General features: G+C 59.1%; 3 protein-coding genes across 3 annotated transcripts; 2 read left to right on the forward strand and 1 right to left on the reverse strand.

Moving 5' to 3' along the window:
* The first annotated feature begins 2,237 nt into the window (after positions 1 to 2,237).
* Positions 2,238 to 4,433, forward strand: REG4 (regenerating family member 4). Its single transcript, XM_062497906.1, is given in 8 exon segments — positions 2,238 to 2,334; positions 2,751 to 2,782; positions 2,785 to 2,843; positions 3,530 to 3,609; positions 3,728 to 3,825; positions 3,906 to 4,043; positions 4,115 to 4,220; positions 4,360 to 4,433. Coding segments are annotated over 8 exon segments (684 nt in total).
* A 1,056-nt stretch (positions 4,434 to 5,489) lies between these two features.
* HMGCS2 (3-hydroxy-3-methylglutaryl-CoA synthase 2) lies at positions 5,490 to 8,608 on the forward strand. The gene is made up of 9 exons (XM_062497445.1): positions 5,490 to 5,602; positions 5,856 to 6,295; positions 6,544 to 6,669; positions 6,925 to 7,089; positions 7,160 to 7,328; positions 7,414 to 7,584; positions 8,106 to 8,212; positions 8,296 to 8,421; positions 8,502 to 8,608. Exons 1-9 carry the CDS (start codon positions 5,490 to 5,492, stop codon positions 8,606 to 8,608), a joined length of 1,524 nt encoding a protein of 507 aa, XP_062353429.1.
* Positions 8,609 to 9,440: 832 nt separating this feature from the next.
* Positions 9,441 to 12,800, reverse strand: PHGDH (phosphoglycerate dehydrogenase). The gene is made up of 12 exons (XM_062497704.1): positions 12,663 to 12,800; positions 12,286 to 12,437; positions 12,038 to 12,103; positions 11,906 to 11,960; positions 11,729 to 11,827; positions 11,494 to 11,626; positions 11,265 to 11,413; positions 10,892 to 11,044; positions 10,642 to 10,774; positions 10,308 to 10,435; positions 9,891 to 10,119; positions 9,441 to 9,598 (listed from the first exon to the last, which is right to left on the reverse strand). The coding sequence occupies exons 1-12, from the start codon at positions 12,798 to 12,800 to the stop codon at positions 9,441 to 9,443; spliced, it is 1,593 nt and encodes a 530-aa protein (XP_062353688.1).
* Between the last annotated feature and the right edge of the window lie 11,341 nt (positions 12,801 to 24,141).

Here is a 24,141-nt window from a genome sequence, read left to right on the forward strand (position 1 = left end):
TTTTGGGTCTTTTAGTTAGCTGAGAAGGGGCCAGTAGCCAAGCAGCTGGGCATACTGGGAAGGATGGGGAGGGAGTGGGATGAGTCCTTCCTTAAGCAGTTTGGATAAGAGCGCTGGCTTGGGAAGCCAAGGAAGGGTCGGGGTGTTTATGTGGCTTTTAGAAAGGTGGTGAGCCAGTGTGGGTTGGGCAGTGGGGCTGTGGATTCACTCACTATGCCTCAGCTCTGGCTTGGTTCCCTCTGCTGTTTCCTGTCCTTCCAGCAGGGAAGGGGACTTTTCATCGCTGCAGCTTTATCTCAGCAGTTGATGCATGGAATCCTTAAGGTTGGAACAGCCCTCTAAGATCATCAAGCCCAACCTTTATCCTGGCACTGCTGTGTTCACCCCTTCACCATGTCCCCAAATGCCACATACAGATGTTTCTGGAACATTCCAGGGGTGGTGATTCCACCCCTTTCTGGGCAGCCTGATCCAATGCCTGACTGCCCTTTCATTGGCAAATTTTTCTCTCATATCCTATCTAAACCTCCCCTGGTGCAACTTGAAGCCATTTCCTCTCATCCTGTTGCTTCTTAGCTGGGAGAAGAGACCAAACCCCACCTGTCTACAGCCTCCTTTCAGGTTATTGTAGACTGTGATAAGGTCCCCCCTGAGCCTCCATTTCCCCAGACTAAGAGCATGAAGATAGATGTGTGATTCTCCAGCCTCTGAAACAGGAGATCACCAGTGCTCTGTGCTGGTCTCAGGCTTAAGGAATTTGACTGGAGCAATCAGTAAACAAGTTGGCAGTAGCTGTTGTGCTGTGTTTGGAGCTCGGAGGTGCCACTGGAGCCTTGGGCTCTACTGGTGCTCACCTGGCTGTTCTCCAGCTCTTGCTGTGGACTTGGATGGAGCCAGCAGCTGAATCACAATGCTGAGCTGAGGTAAAGCTGCTGGGGGCATTTTAAGGGTTTAATATTCAAACAGTGCAGCTCCTTTATCTCCTGGTAGAGCCAGCTGGGTGAGTCCAAACCTCCAGGAGGCATTCATCCATGTTCTCCCACAGCTTGCACATCTGTGCCAAAGTTTAGTGAACTCTGTTGAGCCTCTGGCACAGCTGCATTGAGCTTACTGGTGCTCAGGTTGAGGCTTGAAGCTCTGTCTCCTCGGGACTGCTCATGCCTCTTCCCCAGCCTGGGATGGCCAGGGGCTTGTGGAAACTTGCTGTGTTGCATCCCAACTAAGCCATCCAGGCAGGGAGCTGCCACATCCCTTTTATCTCACCGAGGAGCAGTGAGAAGAGCTTCAGGCTCTTTGGGGGAGCTTTTTCACGGTTTTTCTATAAATCGAGGGCGGAGTCCTGTTTTCTGGGGAGTTGCTGTGTTTGCAGGGTTTCGCCATTGATCCGGGCAGTTGATGTGTGGCAGGTTGTTTCTTTCACAACTGATAGCAGGCAGCAGCTGTGTTTGGACACGAGAAAGTTTCACCCCTTGGCTCCCGGAGGATGCCTAGCAAGAATCAGCAGCTCTACCCCACTGTGTGGGTGAGGGAGAGGGGTCTGATCCTCCTTCCCCGGGGCAGAAGCCAGACCTGCCTCTGCACGCCGGCAGGGAGCTGCTCCCTGTTCACCAGCTGCATGTTGCAGAACATGCTGCTGCAGAGATCCCATGGCAGATCCCTGGGCTGTGCACGGCTTGTGCCTGACAGCGAGCTCTCCACGTGTAGGGAAGCAGGGCTCAGCCCTGACTCTGGATCTTCTGCAGGTAGCTTCCTCCTGGCTCACACTAATGCTGGTGAGCACCAGGCCCTCAAGGGCAGTTTCTCTCCTACCCCTGGCCTCCAGGTCTTTTTGGGAAGGAGAGGCAGAGACCAGGGCTTTTGGGGAAGGAGAGCCAGGCGTTGGCCGGAGATGGCAGCAGCAGGAGCCACAAGACCGGCAGCAGGATGGCTTTCAAAGCCACTTTGGTCCATCAGGAGCCAGCAAAGCGATGCTCCAGAGCAGCGTGGTGGCAGCAGGAACGTGCAGATCTCCAGCTGCCTCCCGCAGGTGCAGAGGAGCAAGGATCAAGGCAGAGAAGGCTGTGCCAGACCTTGCCGAAGGGCTCCAGCTGCTGGGGCCGGGAGCTCACCCCTGTGGCTCCATGCTACTCCCCGGCCTGGGGGTGCAGGGCGCTGTCCTTTCATCCCAGCGGGACACAGAGTGATGAGGGCTTGCGTCACGGCCGGCCCCGAGGGCTGGGCACCCTCCCCGCTATCTGATGGCATCGCCAGCCCCCGGCTGCAGGCTGTTCCCACATCCCGGCCTCCCGCATCCTGCTCGCAAACATCCCCCGGCAGTTCAAACAAGGGCGGTGTGTGGGTGACGCATGGCAGAGACGGGCAGGGCGCGGTGCCATCCCTCGGCTGGGGACGGGGCAGTGCCCGGGGGTCGGACCCATGGCCCCGCCGCTGGTCGCAGGGATGCTCCGGCCAGGATCGGGGGATCACCCCCCGGGCTCATCCCTGCCAGCCCCCAGGCAACCCAGGGCTGGCCCAGCGAGCATCCCTGCCAGGTGCCAGGCTGCTCTGGGCTGGAAGATTGTATCTGTATCGCGGGAGCAATTAATGATAATTGCAGGGGTTTATTGACCAACTAGGACAGGTTCTTCCTGTCTGCTTCTGGAGATACGTTAAATGCAAACAGAGTGAAGATCTGGGCAATTTTCCAGCAAACTGGGGGGGTCAGCAGTAAGATTTTTATTGTGAGAATCACATGAGTTGGGCAAACACAGACGCTGATGAGCACCATGCTATAAAGGGCAGCTTCTCTCCTCTCCTGTCCCGGTGAACTGCGACGAGCCGCTATTCCCCACCATCTCCGGACCCACAGGTGAGGAAGAGCATCCTCACAAGGCAGCTGGGGCCTCGGGATGCTCAGAGCTGGCTGACGGGCGAACAGGAGCTGGTCCCCCTCCTCTCCCTGGCAGCCCCCGCGGGAGCTGAGCTCTACCCTGGCTGGACGGGGCAGGCTATGATACTGCATTTTTCAGCCCTGCGTTGGCTTTTGTCGCTGCTTCTTTGAGGGGAAGACGAGCTGAGTCTGCAAATCGGCCCCAGTGCCCGGGGATTAGCCCAGATAAAGGGGAACTGCGCTGATGCGTTTGCCTCCCCAGCCTGGGCAGAGCTCGGGGCGTGAAAGCGCCACCGTGCACTTAGTCCCTGCAGCCCCACCTGTGCCCTTGCCAGGTTGGGATCCCCTGACCCGTGCTGTCCATGACAGCACACCCCTCTTTGTCCCCACAGAGCAGCGTGGCTCTCCCAGATGTCTCCTGCTGAGTCTGGGACTGCTGGGGCCAGAATAACCTGCTGCCAGTATGGGCTGGGGACTCCAAGCCACGCCTGAGGCACAGGCTGCAGGTGTGGGGCAGTGACCCGGGGAGTGGAGAGGGAGGCACAGCTCAGAGGGGCTCAGAAGGGCCAGGCTCAGCCCACAGTGGGGCAGGTGGCACTCTTTGGGCACAGGTAGCATCCTCTGTCTCCAAGGGACCTTGTGTGACCCTCCCAAATCTTTACAGGGAGCAAGGAGCATGGTGGCCACGGCCAGACTTGCCCTCCTGCTGCTGGGCTGCATGGGGCTCCTGCGGCCGATCGGTGAGTGCCAGGCTCGGGGGGCAGCTGCTTTTGTAGCTGGGCCAGGAGGGAGCCACGCTCCTCTCCCGGTGGTGATGCCAGCTGTCCCTCATCCCTGCCCACGGCTCTCCCCAAACAGATGGCAGGTACATAAACTACTGCCCCGACGGCTGGTACTACTACAAGCTCAGCTGCTTCAAGTACTTCCCCGAGCCCCGGAGCTGGGACGAGGCTGAGGTAAGCCCATCTCAGGGGTACACAGGGGAACGGGCACCCCTGAGGAGCCCTGGCACTGACAGCTGTCCCTGTCCCTGCAGAGTCGGTGCGAGGAGGTCCAGAAAGGTGCTCACCTGGCCTGGGTGGAGAACGCCCACGAGGCAGTCACCCTGCGGAGAGTCATCTCCTACTACCAGCGTGTGCAGCCTGTCTGGATTGGACTCCAGAAGAACAGAAAGGTGAGGTGTGGGCGGCAGGGGTGATGGGGGACAGCGGGGCTATGCCTCTGAACCCCCCTCTCCCTGCACAGAGCCAGGCCTGGCAGTGGACGAGCGGGAAGGAGTACGGCGTGGACACTGAGATGCCGGGGAACGGTGCCCGAGGGGGGAGCTGTGCGGCGCTGACCCATCACAGCAGTGAGTGCCCGGTCCCTGCACCCAGCTCCAGCTCCTGGGCTCGGCTGGCATTCCCCCGCGAGGTCCCATCCCCTTGGAGGTCTGCGGTGGGCACAACTGGTGTCCATCCTCACCATCCCACTGCCCGTCTCTCCCGTAGGCTTCTCAGTGTGGTCCAGTGCCGACTGCTCCCGGAAGCATCACTACATCTGCAAGTTCTACCCCTTGCACTGAGCACAGCCCTGGCCCCAGCGGGACCCTGCGCCAGCAGTGTTCTTCCCGTGCCACTCTCTCCTTGCAATTCCTATAAATATATCTTATAAAAAAAAGAGAAGCATGAGAGTGCTGTGTGAGCTTGGTGCTTGGGCTGGTCCATGACAGAGAGAGAGAGAGAGAGAGGCAGAGAGAGACAGACTCTGCCACGGCTCCCCAAGCTTCCCGTCTTCCAGAGGCTTCTGCGCTGCCGGTGCAGGCAGAGCTGTTTGGGGATGAGTCCCCAGGAGCTGCAGGGACAGTGGCTCTCCTGGCTGAGTGCTCTTGTTTGCCCATACCGGCCCTTGGGTGCCAAATACAACTGGGGAGCAGGTGGGGGGACAGGAGTGTCCCCAGAATGCAGTCACGGAGACCTGGGACACAGCTGTCGTGGGTGGGCAGACATGGGACAGGCTCTCCCCCCAGGTGCAGACAGCTCCACAGGGTTCTGAGGGCTGCAACACTGCCCCAGGGCCACGCTAACAGCAGAAGCAGGACCAAAGGTCCCTTTCCTGTCACTGCGATGTTGCCACAGGCACCACGTGGCTGTTTGCCCTGCTGCATTGAAGATGGCTCTGCCCCCACCCAGCTCATGGGGTTTTTACCCCCCCACCCCAGGCTGCAGCACGTGTCAGATGTGGACTGCGCCCCGGGCAGTGCGGATGCTGCCGGCACCAAAGCCGGGCCACCCTTTGCTCCCTGCCTGCTGGGGAGGCCACATGGTGACCACAGCCTAGCACCGGAGCTGCCACTGCCCCAGGACAGCCCGTCCCGCTGCTCAGCCCCGGCTCCGTGTCCCCAGGCTTTGGGCACGAGATGAAGACACCTTGCACGCTCCCCCCTCCAAAGCTCCGCCACCCCTCTCATGTTGGCCGGTGCTCGGTGACCTTTGAGCGCCAAGGTCCGGCAGGCTGATAAAGGCCGGGAGGGCTGTGCCGAGCTGCCCACACAGTTTATAAAAGCACTACGCCAAGGCCCACCCCGCTGTCCGTCTGTCCGGCCGGCCGTCCCTCCGTCCGAGCAGTGGCTGGGGTGAAGATGTTGCGCTTGTTCGGGCGCGCCACGCGGTGCTGGGGGACTAGGTGGGCACCTCTGGGACCGGAGTGGGCACCCCGGGGCATCCAGCACCCCCCGGCTTGGCACAGGGCATGGTGAGCATCCACAGGGATCGTGGCGGGGGCTGGAGACATAACCAGGGTAGGGGTGGGCAGCTGATCTGAGGTGGCTGAGCTCCTAAACCTTGGTGGGGAAAGGGAGCCTCTTCCTCCTCCCCGCAGCACTTCCAGGAGCTAGCAGGAATTTGGAGCACTCCCAGCCTGGGCTGCTCGCTGGTGGCATCTCCCCAGGGCCACCCTCTGTCCCCAAGGCTGCCATGGGATTGTCGCCACTCCCTCTACCCCACAGCCTCTCCAGTGCTGCCGGGACAGGTGCCTGGCCCAAGGACGTGGGCATCCTGGCCCTGGAGGTGTACTTCCCTGCCCAGTACGTGGATCAGGAGGAGCTGGAGCGGTTTGATGGCGTGGAGGCCGGCAAGTACACACGGGGCCTGGGCCAGAAGCAGATGGGCTTCTGTGCCGCCCACGAGGACATCAACTCGCTGTGCCTGACCGTGGTGCAGCGGCTGGTGGAGCGTGGGCGCCTCTCCTGGGATGCCATCGGCCGCCTGGAGGTGGGCACCGAGACCGTCATCGACAAATCCAAGGCCGTCAAGACTGTCCTCATGCAGCTTTTCCATGACTCTGGCAACACAGACGTGGAGGGCATCGACACCACCAACGCCTGCTACGGGGGCACGGCCTCACTCTTCAACGCGGCCGCCTGGGTGGAGTCCAGTGCCTGGGATGGTGAGTGCAGGCAGGGATCATGCCGTGGGGCTGGGTGGGTGCTGCAGGATAGGGGAAGGAGGCAGGAGGTGTCCCAAAACCCAAAGATGCTCCAGCTGCAAAGGGAGCACCTCCAGGCTCTCCATAAATCCTGCTTCTTGCCCATCTTGCTGTGACACCTGGCAGCATGGAGATGGGAACGCAGCAGGGCCATGGGATGGAGGCTTCCACCCGCTCGTGGCCCTGTCAGTCCCTCTGTCCTCCCCCAGGTCGCTATGCTGTGGTGGTGTGTGGGGACATCGCTGTCTACGCCACGGGGAACGCACGGCCCACGGGAGGTGCCGGTGCCATCGCCATGCTGGTGGGACCCAATGCCCCGCTGGTGCTAGAGAGAGGTGGGTGCCATGAGACCCTGGGGCTGGCAAGCTGATGGGTGATCTCCCTGGGGGCCGTGCATCCATGTCCCAGCCCTGGGCAGAACTGCTCAGGCAGACCCTGCTGGGTACTCCGGGATGCTGGCTAGCCTTATCTCTGTGGGCACCGTGGAGTGACTCAGGGAGGCTTGTGGGATCCCAGGGCTGGTATGGCAGGTCCCACTGGGCTGGGATCTCCCGATGGTCTCTGACAGCTGGCTCTCCCGGTGCCCCCAGGCCTGCGTGGAACCCACATGGAGCATGCCTACGACTTCTACAAGCCGAATCTCTCCTCTGAGTACCCGGTGGTGGACGGGCAGCTCTCCATCCAGTGCTACCTTCGGGCTCTGGACCGCTGCTACGCCGTGTACCGACGCAAGGCGCAGACCCAGTGGCAGCAGGGTGAGTGGCAGCACCCCTGAGGCGTCCATCACAGCCCCTTGGGTACTGATGGCCCTGTGTTGCCTCCCAGCTGGCATCCAAAGACCCTTCACCCTCGACGACTTCAAGTACATCATCTTCCACTCGCCCTTCTGCAAGCTGGTGCAGAAGTCGGTGGGGCGGCTGCTACTGAATGACTTCTTGGCCTCCCCCAACCCTGACACGGCCTCCGGCCTCTACAAGGGGCTGCAGTCCTTCCGGTGGGTCCCTGTGCTGTGTCCCCCACCCCTCAGCCCAGCCAGGGATGGGCTGCTCTGGGGTTCCAGCTGCTGTCTCTCTGGGCAGCGGTGCGAAGCTGGAGGACACCTACACCAGCAAGGAGGTGGAGAAGGCATTCCAGGCAGCCAGCCAGGACATCTTCAACCAGAAGACCAAGCCCTCCCTGCTCCTCTCTTCCCGCAATGGCAACATGTACACACCATCCATGTATGGCTGCCTGGCCTCTCTCCTGTCCCAGTGAGTCCCCCAAAACACTGGCTTGTAGAGAGGGAGGAGGTCACTGTGGGGAGGGCACTACCTGGCTGGATAGAGGGGCAGAACTAATCTCCCAGGCCTCATCTCCCCCTGCCTCAACAGGGACCTGATCCTTTCATTGCACACAACCCCCTGGATGCATCCTGCTCCAGGCCATCTCCATGCCAGACTTTTCATCCCAGCTCACTGGAGCTGGGCCAGTGCGTAAAGCCCTTCTGTCATCACCAGGAGAATGAAAACCCCTGTTGTGATGCCTAGTAGAACGAGTGACCCCATTGGAAAGGAGTCATGGGAACAGACAGGCTCTGTGGGGAACAAAAGCCTTGTCGTAGGGCTCCCTGTTGCACCACCGCACTCCAGGGCTACACTCCCTCAGAAATGTGGCCCCAAGGATCTGCCTGCCTACAAAGGAGGCAGCCCCCTCCACTGCCCCCACAGCCCTGTATATCCCTATCTCCCCCTCAGCCCAAATGTCCTGTAACCTCCCTGACCTCTTGCTTCAGGTGCTCTGCACAGGACCTGGCTGGATCCCGGATCGGTGCCTTCTCCTACGGCTCAGGACTGGCTGCCAGCATGTTCTCCTTCCGTGTCTCACAGGATGCAGCCCCAGGTGAGCCCCGGGGCAGAGAGGGAAGAGAGGACAGCATGGGGCTGTTCGTGGTGCCCTCTCACACGTGAGGTGCCCGTTGCCAGGCTCACCCCTGGACAAGCTGGTCTCCAGCCTTGCTGACCTGCCCGCACGCCTGGACGCTCGCAAGCGCGTGGCCCCGCAGGACTTCGCCGAAATCATGAAGCGACGGGAGGAAACCCATCACTTGGGTGAGTGGGCTTGGGGGGAGGTGACCCTGCCCTGTCGGGACCCCACAACACCCCTGAGCATCGCTGCCCTCTCCCTGCAGCCGACCACGCTCCCCACGGCTCCCAGGCAGATCTGTTCCCTGGAACATGGTACCTGACACGGGTGGATTCCAAGTACCGCCGTGAATATGCCAGGAAGCCCATTTAGAGTGGGATCACCAGAGTGGTGAGCCCTGCGGAGAGGGATGCTCTCTTTCCTGCCGTCATCCCTGTTCATTTCCCACATCTGAGGCTGGCTTGTGTGGGAAAGTTCCCTTTGTATGGGTGGGGAGTGGCCAGCAGTGGCTCGGCCAGAGCTGTTGGAGGTACAAACACCTGGCCAGTAAAGGGAAATAAAGGTGTGATGGGAGGGGGCAGCAGCACAGCTCTGGTTCCTGCTTGAATGGTAACCTCCTGCCCCTGGTCTCTCCCACGTAACAAGCACCAGTCTGGCTTACAACTGCTTATGGGATTTATTCCATGGCCACCTGCCCCATTAGACACGGGAGTATGCCCTGATATTTTGGGGGAGTCAAGTAAGCCCCAGCCTCCCAGGTGCCATTTTAGGGGGGGGTCAAGATGGCATTCCCCCCATGATGTCATTAAATTGGAACATTCTCATGGCAAAACTCGTGGGCAGGAGGGCACAGGTGAGAGTGGCTCACAGGAGGGCTTACACCCCTTGCAGCACTGCTCTCTGGGCCATGTCTATGGGACTGTGGCCAGAGAGGACCTCGGCAGCCACAGCGACCTTTGCACCCTTCAGCAAACATCAGCAGGGCTGGGGAGCAGCAGGGGGAGGAGGGAGCGGGGCTGGGGTTGAGGACAAAGGACTGCACAGACAAGGCACCACCTGCTCTCTCCTTCTAGACCCTTTATTGAATGTGGGGCCACCCCAAACTCAGTGTGGGGGTCAGGGATGGTCATGTGCAATGCTTCTCCAGCTGGGGGAGGGTCCAGATGCTGCAGCCATGGGGAGAGTCCTTGTGGGCAGTCGGGGTCTAGGGCAGGTAGAGCTGGAAGATTTCCGTGACTCGTGGCTTTAGCTCACCCAGGTTGGACAGGGGGGCTGAGAGTCCCAAGACACTCCACTGCTCCCCTGCCACCATGCTGGAGCTGTGGTAGGACAGGAGCTGGACCCCTGCCTTGCTCAGCAGCCCTGGAGAGGAGGACAGGAATTAGGGTCCACGGCCTGCCCCCACTGCTCCAGCACCCAGCAGGGAGCTGAGCCTCTGCTCACCCCAACACCCTGCTCAGAGGTCCAGTATGCCACTTCTTCCTCCATCCCAAGTCCTTTCCTCAACATCACATGATCCCCTGCCCAAACCCTCCCTCCCCTCCACCCATCCACCTCTCCAGGCAACATCTGCTGCAGCAGGGGCTCAGCTCTAGGTTGGATGTGAAGGTTCCCCTGGGGGCTCCCCAGGCTCAGGGCTAGGATAGGGACTCACCAGTCAGCGTGGCCAGAGCACTGGTATCGAAGGCTTTGGCTCTGTACATGAGGAGAGGGCCAGACAGCGGGGCTGGCTGCTTGAAGGTGGCCCCATTGATCTGCCTCAGGGCCGGGGTGCTGCCCTGCACTGTCCCAGTCACCTGGTGTGGGGTGCCCTGCAGGGACACCTGCACCAGCCCAGTGCTGCTGTCGGGTTCAGGGGCCACATCACTGTGAGTGCTTGTGACCTGCCAGAGAGACGGGGCCACTCAGCACGCAGGTCCTGCGTGTGGCTGGGGTGGGGGAGGGATGTCCTGTGTCCTTGGAAGCACCCCAGGGAACATCCAGCCTCAGCGCTGCATTAGCAGCCAAGCTCATGCTGCTTAGGGGGGGAAGATGCACCAGGCTGGGGTGCAGAGCCTGGGTGCCCACATACCTTCAGCCCAGCCTCCTGGGCCAGCAGCGTGGCGTTCACCAGGGTCACCTCCTTCTGTGTCCCTCCAGCCAGCATGCCCGCGGCCACAGCAGGCGTCAGGTAGCTGCCAGCCTCCTTCAGAGGTGTCCCTGAGGTGCAGGGAGGTGGTGTGCATGAGCCAGCAGCAGAGAGGATAGGGCTGCAGTGGAGTGACCAGCCTGGGGCCGGTCCTTCCACCCACCCAATCCATCCACCCATCCATCCTTGCACACTCCAGGGCTCCAATCCCACTGTTAAAGCACCTTCCTGTCAATCTGCCTGCTCGTTGGGTCCCCACACCCAGCCAGGTGCTCACCTAGGGTGCAGACCTGCACACTGCCCTGCACTTGCTTGCCCACCGTGCACAGCACCGTGCCCAGGGCCCTGGCCAGGGTGATCCAGGGCTTGGTCTGGGGTGAAAAAGCCTTGCTGAGAGCCTGCCCATTAACCTGCAGGAGAGAGCGAGTGGTGAGAGCCTGCCAGGGATCCCACATATAGCATTGCTGCCAATGTACCCCTGGGTTACAGCTGGGGTAACTGAGGCACAGAGCTGCAGGGCCACTCACTACTCCAGTCAGCCCCTTCCCCGTGGCCATGTCCACGATCTGCATGGCGATTTCCTTGCCACAGCGGCTCTGTGCCTCCCGTGTGCTGGCACCCAGGTGTGGGCAGGAGATGACGTTGGGGTGGTTCACCAGGTCACGGTCCTTTGGGGGCTCCTGCAGACACAGTTCCATCCTGCCATCAGCTCCCAGCACCTACCTGGGAGCTTGGAGCAGGGGCACATTTACCCCACCTCCTTTGCGGGGAGGGAAGCTGAGGGCTGCTCCTGATCCCAGCCTCACAGGGTTTATTTACTGTGAGGTACCCTGGTTTGGGCAAAAACTAAGGCATTGCTGAGACAAAGCCAACCTCGGGGTTCCCCACAGCCCCACTCACCTGTGTGAAGACATCGAGAGCAGCCCCACCACACTGCCCTGACTGCAGCGCCCGCAGCAGCGCACCCTCGTCCACGATGCCACCGCGGGCACAGTTCACCACCTGCACACCACGGCGGCACTTGGCAAAGGTGCTGTCGTTCAGGAGCCCTGCAGAAGGAGGGCTGTGAGCAGCAGGGGGGCTGTCCCAGCTCTCCCCAAACCTCCCTGAGATCCTGCCCTCTCCGTACCCGTGGTGGAGGGCAGCAGTGGCGTGTGCACTGTGATGAAGTCACAGCGGGGCCAGATCTGCTCCAGCGGCAGCTGCTCCACGCCGAAGGTGGCTGAGACATCGGGGGTGATGATGGGATCATAGCCGATGGTCTGAGGCACAGCGGGCACTCACTCTTACAGCCTGGCACGGTGGCTCTGCCAGGTCAGGCAGGTCGATGCTCCCCACCGTTCCTCCCTGCCCTATCTCCTCACCTTCATGCCAAAGGCCTGCATGCGAGTGGCCACCTCCCTGCCAATGCGTCCCAGCCCCAGCACGGCCAGCGTCTTCCCGTTCAGCTCCATGCCCATGTACTGGGAAGCACAGGGAGAGTGAGTGAGCACACCCCACATGGACACCCCCCACCCAGAGGTGCTTCCCCTGCCTCCTACCTTCTTACGGTCCCACTTGCCCTCCTTCATGGAGGCAGCTGCCTGCGGGATCTGCCTAAAAAGGAGGCTGTGGTCAGTGCAGGGTAGGAGGCTGTAGGGCACACCTCTGTGCACCTCTGGCCTTGTGCTCACCTGGCCAGGCACAGGATCATCCCACAGGTGAGCTCGGCAGCGCTGAGGCTGTTCCCAGTGGGTGTGCTGGAGATGGAGAGTGGTGTCACTGCTGTGTGTCCCCCGGGCTGACAAGGGTCTGTGCCCCGTGAGGATGGAGACACACAGGGTGATGCCAGGGGTGCCATGGGTGGGGAGGGCACCCTGTTGAAGTCTCCCCGGCCTCCCTAGGATCACAGGCACGGATGTCTCCACACTCCTGCTCTTACTTCATGACCAGGACACCCTTCCTGGTGGCTGCCTCAACGTCCACATTGTCCACGCCGGTGCCAGCTCTGCCCACCACCTGCAGCCTCTCCGCCGCCTCCAGCACCTCGGCCGTGACTTTGGTGGCCGAGCGGACGATGAGCCCATCGCAGTCCTAAGGGGTGACAGACACGGCGAATGGGACCAGGGTCGGTGGCCCCGGGTGGGTCACGGGACAATGACAGCCGCTGCCCAGGGTCCGGGATCTGCCGTGCAAAACCGGCCGGGCTCTTGCATCAGACGGGAGGCGGGGACCGGGCGAGGGGGTCCCGCTGCCACCCGGGACCGCCGGCCTGCAGCTGTGCCCACCCACCCACGCGTGGGTGCAGCCCTGCCTCACCCGGATCTCCCGCAGCAGCTCCTCCTTGCTCAACCCGGGCTTCTCCTGCACCCGGAGCCCTCCGGCTTGCAGGATCTCCCGACAGCAGGGGTCCAGGCTTTCGCTGATCAGCACTTTCTGCAGCTTGCCCAGTGCCATGGCGGGACGGGGGTGCCGGGTCTCTCCGCACACTGCCGAAAGGCTGCTGCTGCCCCTCCGCCGCGCTAAAAGAGCTGCGAGCCGCTCACGTTTTTCGGGCTCATTGGGTCCCGTCTCCATAATCCCACCTCCTTCCCTTCCCCTCCCCGCCCCAGCCCGCCCGGTCCCCTCCTCATCCCCCCCGCCCCCCGGGGAAGGGAGGGAAGGAGGAGACGGGGAGTCCGGGGCCAGGGCTGGGCCGGGCCCCTCAGCAGCCCCAGAGAAAACGAAGGGGGTGCCCTGCTAAGACCCCGTGTGTCAGGGATCCACGAAAATCGGGGGCAGAGTGTCCCGACCCTGTGCAACGCGTCCGTGCCTCAGTTTCTCCGTCCCGCATATCACAGCTCAATAAGGCAGGAGGGGGACGGCACTGGCAGCCGCGATGGCGTGGGTGGCTCCCCAGAAAGCTGGGGGTGCCGCTGACGGCACCCAGCCCACGGCAGCCCAGCTCATGGCCTCTCAGCCCATGGCGAACCCAGACATGCCCTCTCTAGCTCGCCCAGGAATGGGGGTTCCCCAGACCCCAGAGCTAAGAAGTGAGTCAGTGCCGTGGCCCCTGCCCACCCCCGACTTCGTGCCTGCTGTTGAGCAATGGCCCTGATAAGGGGCCGGGGACAAGGGGCCAGCCCTGGACACTGGCTCCCAATGACGTGGGGTTGCGTGGGAGCCACCCAGCAAACGCCCTCCATGGGGCAAGAGCCAGATGGCTGCGTCCAGTGACCCCGCAGTGGGAAGTGCTGGCCCTGAGACACCATGGCGAGGGGTCCGTGAAATCGGGCATGTGGATGGCAAGGGAGGCGGCCGGACCTTCACCGGGCACATGGAGCAGGCACACCCCAGACCCTGCCCAGGGGAAGCAGGGTCTGGCCCTTCCTTCCACCACTTTCCACGTATTGGGGTGGGCAGAACCCACCCAGTGCTGCCAAGCCAGGTCCCAGTGGGATTGGACTGTTCCCAGGCAGCAGATCTGGACCAAGCTGCCCTACGCGAGACCTGGGTGGCCCTGGAGGCTGTTAAACCAAGCAGAGCCCAAGGGATGGATCTGTCCTAGCAGACAGGAGGTGGGTGACCAGAATGGGATGACTGTCCTCGCCACAGGCAGCGCCGCCGAGGTGGGAGAGCCCAGCTCTGTGGACAGCCTGGAGCTGTGGATAGCCTGGAGCTACGGACAGCCTGCAGCTATGGACAGCCCGGCACCACCCACAGCCGTGCCAGCCTTCAGCTACAGCCGGGGAACAACCGTGACGCCAGAGTGGGGAAAGTCCAGGACGGCCGGCACGGGGTGACAGATGCGGTCAAGGGCAGCGGCTGGTGAAATCTGCAGCGGTCCCCTTGGCAGGGACCTGTGCCCCTGGGCACCGCCACAGGGCTCCCTCGCTACGGGCTGGGGCCACCCGCACTGCGGGACACGGCCCCGCAGCCCTTGGCACAGCCGGGCCCTGGTTTAGCCATCAGGACCTTGCTCCAGGTGTCCGGAGGACGCACCAGGACCTGCCATCCCAGTGCCGCCCGGGCTTGCCCAGGGTCTCCGTGGCTCCTGTCCCACGCCTGTGACATGTTTGTGCGGGGGACACGCGTGGCCAAGCCATCGCTGCCTGTGGCAGCGCATTTGCCGGCTTTTCCCGGCAAGCTGGTGCCCTCTCCTGGGGATTGTGGCCAGAGACACAGCCCCGCGGCACCCCGGCCCTTCTGGGACACTGGGAGTGTCCTGCTGGGACACTGGGAGTGCTGGTGGGTGGCTGTGCCAGCAGGCATGTCCCTCCACTCCTTGGCCCACAAGGGAGCCAGACGGAGGGGACCCAAAGGCTGGAGGGGACCCAAAACTGGCAGGGCCAGCGGGATGGGTGCCAGGGCACTGGGGCTGTGGTGGCTGATGGGTCACAACGGGGATGAAGTGGTGGGGATATGGAGACACAGCACCCCTCTGCTGATCCCATTTGTACCGGGTGTTGCGTTTAGAGTAAGAAACTTGTCAGAAAATAAACCCACCTGTGTTCCAGCTGGTCTTCACAGATCAGAGGGCTGGGGACAGCTGAGCTGAATTTCTGAGTACAACCAATTTGGCACTATAGGTCTGGTCATGTTCAGTAGGAAATTCCAGGAGTGCAGCTTCACAAATAGCGCAGCTTATTAATTCAACACCATAGGTTTGGTCACATTCCACAGAAACCTTCATAATCACAGATTCATGAGTGGTGCAGTACACAGAAGTGGCAGAAATACAGAATTGCTGTTGACAAATGCCCCAGTTGTGATAGAGCTCTAACAGTAACAATAATGTCGTGTGGTGATGGTAATAATTGTATAAAGAAATTTACCACAAAGGTGTCCCCTTGGACTTGGGAGGAGGGAGAGGAGAGTAGCCCATTCTGTCTCCAATGTATTTTTGGGTCTTCCTCCTAACCAGGTAAAATTCCTGCCCTCCTTACATCCAGCCCAAATTTCTCCCCCTCCTCCTATGTTACGTAGAGCACAACCCAAGGGGAGAATATGGAGCTATAGGTGTGGTACCATGTACCATTTAGCTTATTAGCATATGCAGGGGTTGTGTGTTAATACTTAAATGGCCCTTAATCAGAAAAAAGCTACTTTTTTTTTTTTGGCCACTGTGTCCTCCAAATTCCTGGTCATATGATTTTGTTCCATTTGTCAGAGCTAAAGCAGAACCACCCCATCACCACAGGACCTCCTCCTCCTCCTTCTTCCTTGCCACCTTGCTTCTTCCTGTGGTTCTCCATCCGCACAGGTAACACACAGGGTGTGGATAGTAACCCTTAGCCCTTACCTGGCTCCTTGGTCATCATTCCACACAAGGGTCCTTGGTGGGAGGTGGGTGGTCATGGGGGACAGCTGGGTGGAGGGTTGTGGAGGTGCAGGACAGAGGAGAGTGGGGCCAAGAACAGGGAATTTGGGGGAGAGTTCCTGCAGATAGAATGGGGGCTGGGGGAGGAGTCAGGGGCAGTGCTGGTATTGGGGTTTCAAGCAGGTAAAGAAGTTAGGGGTGTCAGAGGGGGCTGGGGTTATTGGGGCTGGGATGGTTAGTGGCAAAGAAAAGGAAGGGGTGGGTAAGATTGGAGGTGTTTGGTTGGGATGGTGGCTGTTCAAGGGGATTAATGGGGATCGAGGGCTATAGGAATGTCCCAGTGGAGGATTGGGCAGTCATGGACAATTAGAAAACAAGTGAGGGTGTTGAGGGACTGGAACAGTACCCAGGGACTCATGGGGCTCTGGGGTGGCAAAGGGGATTGGAGGTGTCACGTTGGGATGGAGGCATCCAAGGATGAATGGGCAGGTAATTGGGATGTCAGGATGGATGTTTGAGGGTGCCATGGGGGATCTTAGCTAATTGGGTGAATTTCAGGGAGACCGTGAAGTTGGAAGAAGGATTGAGAGGGGACAGGAAGGGATCGTGGATTGTTTCTGGGGGACTGAAGTGTAAGGAAGGATTGGGGCTCAGTCCAGAGGGACCGGGTGGAGTGGAGAATTGGGGCAGGGCCTGGCTGCGTCAGCCGGGACAGGATGGCGACTGGAGAGATTAAGGGTGGATGGATCAGGGAGAGGGCAGAGGGAGGGAGCGGGGAAGGAAAGATGGGGGGGTCAGAGGGAGGGATGGAGAGAAGGAAGAAGGATGAGGGATCAGAAGGAGGGAAGGAGGGAGGGAGGGAGGGAGGGAGGGATGCTGGGAAGCAGGGAAAGATGAAGGATGGAGGCAGGGAGAAGGAGGAGGAGGAGGGGAAGCAGAGGCGGGCGGAGCCGGCCGGTGCCGCAGAGCCGCCTCCCCGGCGCACGCCGGGCCGGCTCGGCAGCGCCTGCGGGGACCGGGCTGCCCGGCCCGCTGCCCCCGGTGCCCGGTGCCAGCCAAAGCGGTGCGGAGGAGGATGCGAGCCCCGAGGCGGAGGTGAGGAGCGTGTCCGTGCACGTGTGACATCCGCGGGTGGCGGTGTCCCTGTGCCCCGGGCACGCCGGGGGCTGCGTGTGCCCACGCTGGGCTGTGGTGATGCCGCGGCAGGTTGAGGCCCAGGTATCCCCCGGCATCGGTGCCGCCGGGATGCGGCTGGGATGAGAGTGGGATCGGCGTGCGCTCCCTCGGGGCAGGGCCGGACGCCCCCTGTCCCAACCCCATTCCCTTGGGCAGAGGGTGTCCCTTCCTGCTGCTGGGGTCCCGTGGGTTGGGACTGGCTGCGGGGCTTTGGGACCCCGGGCTGGTGGCTCTCTGGGCCCTGCACCAGGCAAGCCCAAGAGAACTCGGGAGCCCCTGGTGTGCATGAAAGGGATCAGGAGTCCCTTGTCCAGCACCGGGGGCACACTGGTGCTGTGCCACGGGGGCCTGTGGGTGTCAGGGCAGTGTGTATGTGCCAGATGACAGGGCAGGATCTGTAGGATGCTGCGGGATCCTGGGCTGGTGCCTGCACCATCACTAAGCTCTCCTCGGTGCGCTGGGCATGTGAGGTTTGCTGGGAGGCGCTGGGCCAAGCACGGCCCTGAAGGGAAGAGGTTCAGGGTGCTGCTGTTGGTGAAGGGAACTTGACTTGCCCCATCTCCCCAGCCCCGTTTTCATCGCCGCTCTTCCCCCCTCTGTGCTCATGCCCGGTTCCACGCTGAGCCGCTGGTCTGACTGCTTGCACCGAGACCTCCCCGGGATGCCGGACCCCGGGAGCGGTGCCGGCTGCCACGCCTGCGGTGCCGCGCCGGGAGCCGCCCAGCGCCAGTCCCCGCTCCTCCCGGCTTGCCGTGCTCAATGAAGACCTTGTTGCCGTGCCCCTTGTGCAAGGTCGGTGGGTGGCCGTACCGTTCGTGCTGTGTTCGAACACTCAGAGAGCCACCGTGTTTGGGGCCGGCTGTCCCCCCTGTACCTCCTCCCCTCCTGAGACATTTGTGCCATCGAGTCATCGGGGAGCTGGGATGTACCACGCTCGGCATCTCAGCTGCCACATTCTCCCTGGCCTTGCCTGGCCTTTGCCACAGCCCCTCTGCCAGCCCGGAGCCACTGGCACACAGTGACTGCTGCTGGGCACGACCTGCCGTCCATCCCTCCATTCGTCCCTCTGTCTGTCTGTCTCCCCACAGGAGGTGAACCAGCAGCAGAAGGAGGTGAGTTGCTGTTGCTGGGTTCTAGTGCCCGGTGCTTTGGGGATGCTTTACCTCAGAATGCTTTCCCCATGGGCAGCAGCCACTCTCACACAGCCGATGTGCCCTGGCTGCCAGCTCTTCATTGTCCCCTCTCCCGATGGCACCCTGGGTGCCAGTGCTGGCCCGTGGCCCTGGTGTGATGCTGTGAGTCAGTGAGTGCTGTGAGTCAGGGTCCCGTGGTGCCACTCGTGCCAGGGCCTGGAGGCACATGGCGGTGGGTGGGCAGCGCTGCCTGGTGAAGTGGGGAGCCCCAGGGCTGAGCCCCCCTCGTTCTGTGCTGTGCTGGCAGCTCTGCTCCGTGCTCCAGGCTGTCATGAAAGGGCTCTTGTCCTCCTGCAGCCCCAGCAGCACTGCAGTGGCCTCCCCTTCACAGCAAACAAATTCCTAGTGTTGGGCACAGGGGCAGAGAGGGGGGAGCCCCCATTCAGCCCAACCAGCCATGGCCGTGGCAGAGCCCTGGGCTCCTGCTGGCCCAGGACTCCCATGGCCAGGCATGGGGCTGCCACTCTGGCAGTGTGGGGGTGCTGGCTGGGCAGCTGGACTTTGGGAAAGCTGGTGCTTGGCTCATTCACCCCCCATTGGCAGGCAGCCACGGCCCTGGGCTGGCCCTGCCTCAGGGTGGCCCTGGGCAGTGATATTTTGTTTCCCAGTCATAAGGTTATTTTTGGGTTTTTAATACCATTGCCAGGGTCCCAGTCTGAAGCGTTGTAAACAGCACAGGATGGCCTGGTATCAGTCAGTGGGGTATTCCCCCGAATATTCTCACTCTGTCCTTTCCTTTGTTCTTTCCCTATCCGTTCTGCTTGTGTCACCACCCCACCAGGGACAGCAAGCTCTTCTCTAGAGAGGAATATCTTGTTCCAGTGTCATTGAAAGAGTGGCAGCTAATGTCTAGAGTTCTCTCTGGCTCTCCCAGCCCCTTTTAACACAGATTAAAATGGGATCTGTGTTCGCTGAACCCCCATTCCCCACAAATATATATGGTATATGGGACCATAGGTATATGGGATCAAGCTGATGGAACAACCTCAGCTCCCTTAATAATAAATCTAAAATTGCCAGAACTTGCTGTCACTCCTTTATGTTAGGTAGATTCTGTCCATGTTCTGTTTTTTCTGGGGTTTGCAGGGGAACAGAAGTAGCTTCTTTAATCCAACAGGCTCACAGGAGCTTAACCTCCTGTTTGGACCCCTGATGCTGGGATGTAGGACTGCTCGAGGCTCACATTTTTCCTTGTGAGCAAAACCATCATACGGTAGTCTCCAACCAAACTGATTAGAGGGATGGAGCACCTCTATAAGGGAATATGAAAGAATTCTCTCCATGAGACAATTTGGTTTGTTCAGCCTGGAAAAAGAAGGCTTCAGGGCTACCTAATTGTGGCCTTCCAGTACTTGAAGGGAGCCCACAAGAAATATGGAGGAGGACTTTTTACAAGAGCATGTAGTGACAGGACAAGGGGGGGATGGCTTCGAACTATCAAGGCTTGGATTGGATATAGGAAAAAAAAATTTACTGTGAGGATGATGAGACCTGGCCCGGGTAGCCCAGAGAAGCTGTGAATTGACAGAAGTGTTCAAGGTCAGGCTTGATGGGGCCCTGAGCAACCTTGGCTAGTGGAAGGTGTCCCTGCCCATGGCAGGGGGTTTGGAATGAGATGATCTTTAAGATTCCATCCAAACTAGGCCATTCTGGGATGATTCGATGATGATGATATAATTGATTTACTGATAAATGTTAACCTTTGGTGGGGCACAATTGTAGCTAACTTTGCCAGGGCTTTATGAGCAATAGTGGGACAGACAGTGTTTATACCCCTGGAACAATCTATCAAAAATATGCTGCACTCCCTTCCCGGTGAAGGTGAATCAAGCCTTGTGTTCCTGTAGTAGAATCACAAAAAACATGTATTTTATCATCCAGGGCTGCCATCCATGAGTGGGGCACTCCCTGAAGCTGAGTTACCAGGTCCTCAATATTTGGCACAGCGGTGGTTAAAGGCTCAGTATTGGCATTGGCATCTCTCTTTTCTCCAAATCTGCTGCCACCCTGCTATGAGCCAGTAATCAACAATTGCCATCTCCCTTCCAGTTTTTAGCCAAACTGGTGAATTACATGGTGTGAAGGTTTGGTGAATTATCAATCGGTGAATGATATGGGGAGTGGGTTCTGGAGCTGATTTGGAAAAAAGACAAACTTCAGGAGCTCAATTTCATGCTGCAGCAGAGAATTGTATTGTGGAACACTATCAGCTTTTGAATGAGGGAGGGTAAGCGCAGTGTGGGGTGAATGCACTGTGATATCTGGATTTCTTTTAGGGTCAGGGTTGAACGGGAAGACCAAACATTGCTCTGCATCAGCTGCCAGGTTTGGCTGCTCAGAACATTGAAACCCAAAATATTTTCATGGTGATCTTTTGCTGCAAAGTGAGGGGAGGATGTGCTTATCGCCTGGAAGCCATAAATTAGCCTTGGTGTTTCAGCACGTAGCACTTGCTCTGTTCACTCCAGTGATTTCAACTCTGTCCACAGTTTTTCAGTGTCCTGCTGTGTTAATACTGGAATTTGTGTTCCCTTATCTATTAGAAATGTTATTAATAGTTGAGGAGGCCCACCTGGAATCAGAATGTGTGGGCTGTTATTATGTATGCACTGATAGGATTCCACCTGCCGAATTTCAGTCTAGCCTGGCTGATGGCCACAGCACTTTTCAAACCAAATCAGATTGAATGGGATTGTTTTTCTGCTGTGATTTCCCACTCTTCACCAAGGTTGAGTTGTCTCTTCTGTTTCTATAATGCATCTGGCTTCATACTCAGGGGGATTGGGAGGAGACAAAAAATCATCTTCCCCCAGCTTTCTGTCATTTGGGGTCACCCCATATGTTTCCATCCTGCTCCTCAGGGAATAGGATTCGTTTACTGATCTGTATGATGTTGGGGGATCAGGAGCTCACACAAGCATCATCTCTAAATTTTCTTCCAATTTATATTTTTTTTTCTCCTCTTCCTCTAAATGTTTCTGCAGTTGCCTTTCCTTGTTTTTAGCTGTGGCCAAATAGATTTTAAATTACTCATTTTCTGACTTCAAAGCAGTACATTCTACATCTGCCATTTTTTAGGAGAGAGGGTGCTCTGATTTCCTTTTGCATATAAGGAAAAACAACTGATTTCCTCAGCACTGCACCAACAATTGCTTTATTGCTGTTTTCCAACATTTTTGGGCCCATTCTGTTCCCTCTCAGGATGTTGCACATTTGTGTTAACCCAAGTAATAATAACAATGATATGCAGAAACTTAGCAAGGTGTCCCTGGCTTGGGACAAGGGAGAAAAGGGTAACTCATTGACTGTCTCCAAGGTATTTTTGGGTCTTCCTCCTAACTAGGTGAAATTTTTATCCTCCTTATATATAGCCCAATCTTATCCCCCTCCTCCTATGTTACATATGGCATGATCTAGGTGGAGAGTTGAGTAACAGAGCTATATATGTGGCAGCATGTATTTCATTAAGCTTATTTGCTTGTGCAGTGGCATGTCTTTCATTATCTAAATAATCCTTAATCGGGAAAAAGTTATTTTTTTGGCCACGGTGTCCTTCAAAGTTCCAGTCACAGGACTTTGTTCCACTCTGTGCAGTTTTTCAGAGCCAAAGCAGGATGATCCCATCTCACAGGACTTCCTTCTTTGCCCAGATCATCCTTTCTTTCTGCCAGTTATGCATATCTCCATCTGCAAAGTTAACGTGGAGGGTGCACAGTGTAGGCTGTAGATGGTAAACCTGGCTCCTTGGTCATCACCCACAGCATCTCCAGGATCTGGGGTATTGTTATGTCCCTGTGGGTATTCTGCCTCTGGATATTGTGTCTCCTTGTGCATTAAGTGTTTGGCTGTGATCCCTCCTTGCTTGTTGAGTCTCTGGGTATTACCCTTCTGGGTATAAAGCCTTGCATATAATGTCACTGGTTAATGTGCCTTTTTGGGTATTTTGCCTTCAGGGATATCATGACCCTGAGTACTGTGCTTCCTTAAGTGTTGTGCATCCTTGTGCATCTTGAGTCCTGGATGTTTTGCCTCTGGGTGTCACACCCGGGGCACTGGTCCTCTTGGGGTGTCCTGCCTCCAGAGGTCATGCCTCCCTGGATACTGTGCCTCTTGATCTCCTCAGGCATCACACTTCTGGTTACTGAAATTTGGGTGCCTCTGGGTTCCACACCTCTGGGTAAGATGCCCCTGAGTGCCATGTCTGCAGGTACAACACCTCTGGGTGCTTTGTCTCTGGGTATCACTTTATAGTGTCTGTCAGGGCACACAGCCACACCTGACCAGTGCTGGTGTGTTTAAAATCATCGTGCCTCGGTTTCCCTCCATTGCTGCAGGGTCTATGGCACCCCATGTCTGCCTCTCCTGCTCCCTGTCAGGGTGGCAGTGCTGTCTCCCTCTGCAAGGTGCTGGTGTGGTGTACAAGGCTTTGGGGACATGGTCCTGGGGTCCCTACCATGGCTTGTGCCACAGGAACATGCTGGTCCTGTTAGAAAACAACCATCCTGATTTCTTTAAAGGGGAAAAAAAACCCAACAATCCAAGTTGGGTTTGTTTGGTGATTTTTTTTTTTTTATAATTTGTTAGGGTTTCTCTCTCTTTTACATCATGAAATGACTCATGCTTGAGCTGAAAATAAACCCAATTATGAGCTGGTGAGCCAGGGCAGCACGGAGGAACAGGGCCTTCTGAAAGCAGCCCTGCCTCGTGTCCCCAGACCCTCCCTGGGGCTGTGGGGTCAGCTCTGGGGGCTCAGGTGGCCCTGACCGGGCTGCTAATGTAGCTAAAGTGCTGCTGAGGGGACACTGCCATCTGCACAGTCCCCGGGGCCTGGTGTGTTTGTACTCAGAGCCGGCTGCGGGGACACACACACGTGTCCCCACGTGTGCACAGACACCCGTGGCATCACCCCTGGCATCACCGCTGTCACCCTCCCCGGTCCCTCCGGCCCGGAGCCCCGGTGCTGTGTGTGACCCGGCCGTGTGCCGCTCTCCGCAGGGACCCCTGCAGCAGTGACACCGTGCCAGCCGTGCTCCCCGGAGCCACACACATGGCGGGTAAGACACTCTGCATGCCCCGTTCCATCGCCCCGGTGGCTTTCCGGGCCTCCCCTGGTCCCTCCTCTCCTCTCCTGTCCTCCGAGGCACACGAGCTGTGTATGGAGCAGCCGCTTTGCTCACCTGATTGCTGCTCGCCCTTTCTCCCTGCCAGCTTCGCAAGGAGGGCTGTGGGGCGAAGGTGATGAGGACCCTGTGCCAGCCGAGCCGAGGGGCTCCAGCCGCCCCCCGGGCTCCCAGCCGGACCCCTTGGTGCAGACGTGTCTCCTCCGGGATCTGGAGATGGGTCCTCTCGCCCACACACAGACCCTGCGGGACTTCGAGCAGGTGAAACCAGGCACCGACAGGGCACTGCCGGATGCTGGCAAGATTCTGCCTGGTCCGCTGGCCACGGCAGCGGCGTGTGGAGCTCAGGAGGGGCGGCGGTGGCAGAGGGAGAGGAGGGAGCGGGGGCCGAGCCCGGCCGGGCGCCACGCTCCCCTCACCGCCCTCACGGCTGCGGCGCGTGGGGGCCTCCGGGGCTCGGGTTTCACCAAGCCGCTGTCCCCGCTCCACCGATTCCTCAAATAGCTCTGGGAGGTGGAAAAAAAAAAAAGAGAGAGGGAAGGGAGAGCAGCGGGGCCAGCGACGGGAGCTGCGTGCGGGCAGGGAGCCTAGGCTGGGTCCCGGCGGCGCCATGTGAGGGGTGCCGGGATGCCCGCCTCATGGAGCGCCGGCCATGGCTAACGGGTACCGCACGCTCTCGCAGCACCTCAATGACCTCAAAAAGGAGAATTTCAGCCTCAAGCTCCGCATCTACTTTCTGGAGGAGCGCGTCCAGCAGAAAGGCGAGGACAGCCGGGATGATGTCTACCGGCGGGTGAGTGCCTATATGGGGCAGGGTGAGGGGGTTTCCTCTCTTTTCTGGGAGGGAATGGGGTGAGGGGAGTGTAGCCAGGGGGCATGCCAGGGAGGGCTTCGGGCACTGGGGCTGGGAAAGCTGCTGTATGGGGCTTTGCCCCTTGTTTCCTTTGACAGGAGGAGGGAGAGGGTTGGGAGAGGGTCCCCATCCCCATGGGGTGCTCGGGGTGGGTGAA

This window comes from Cinclus cinclus, chromosome 8, assembly GCF_963662255.1.
Source record: "Cinclus cinclus chromosome 8, bCinCin1.1, whole genome shotgun sequence".
Classification (NCBI taxonomy): Eukaryota; Metazoa; Chordata; class Aves; order Passeriformes; family Cinclidae; genus Cinclus; species Cinclus cinclus.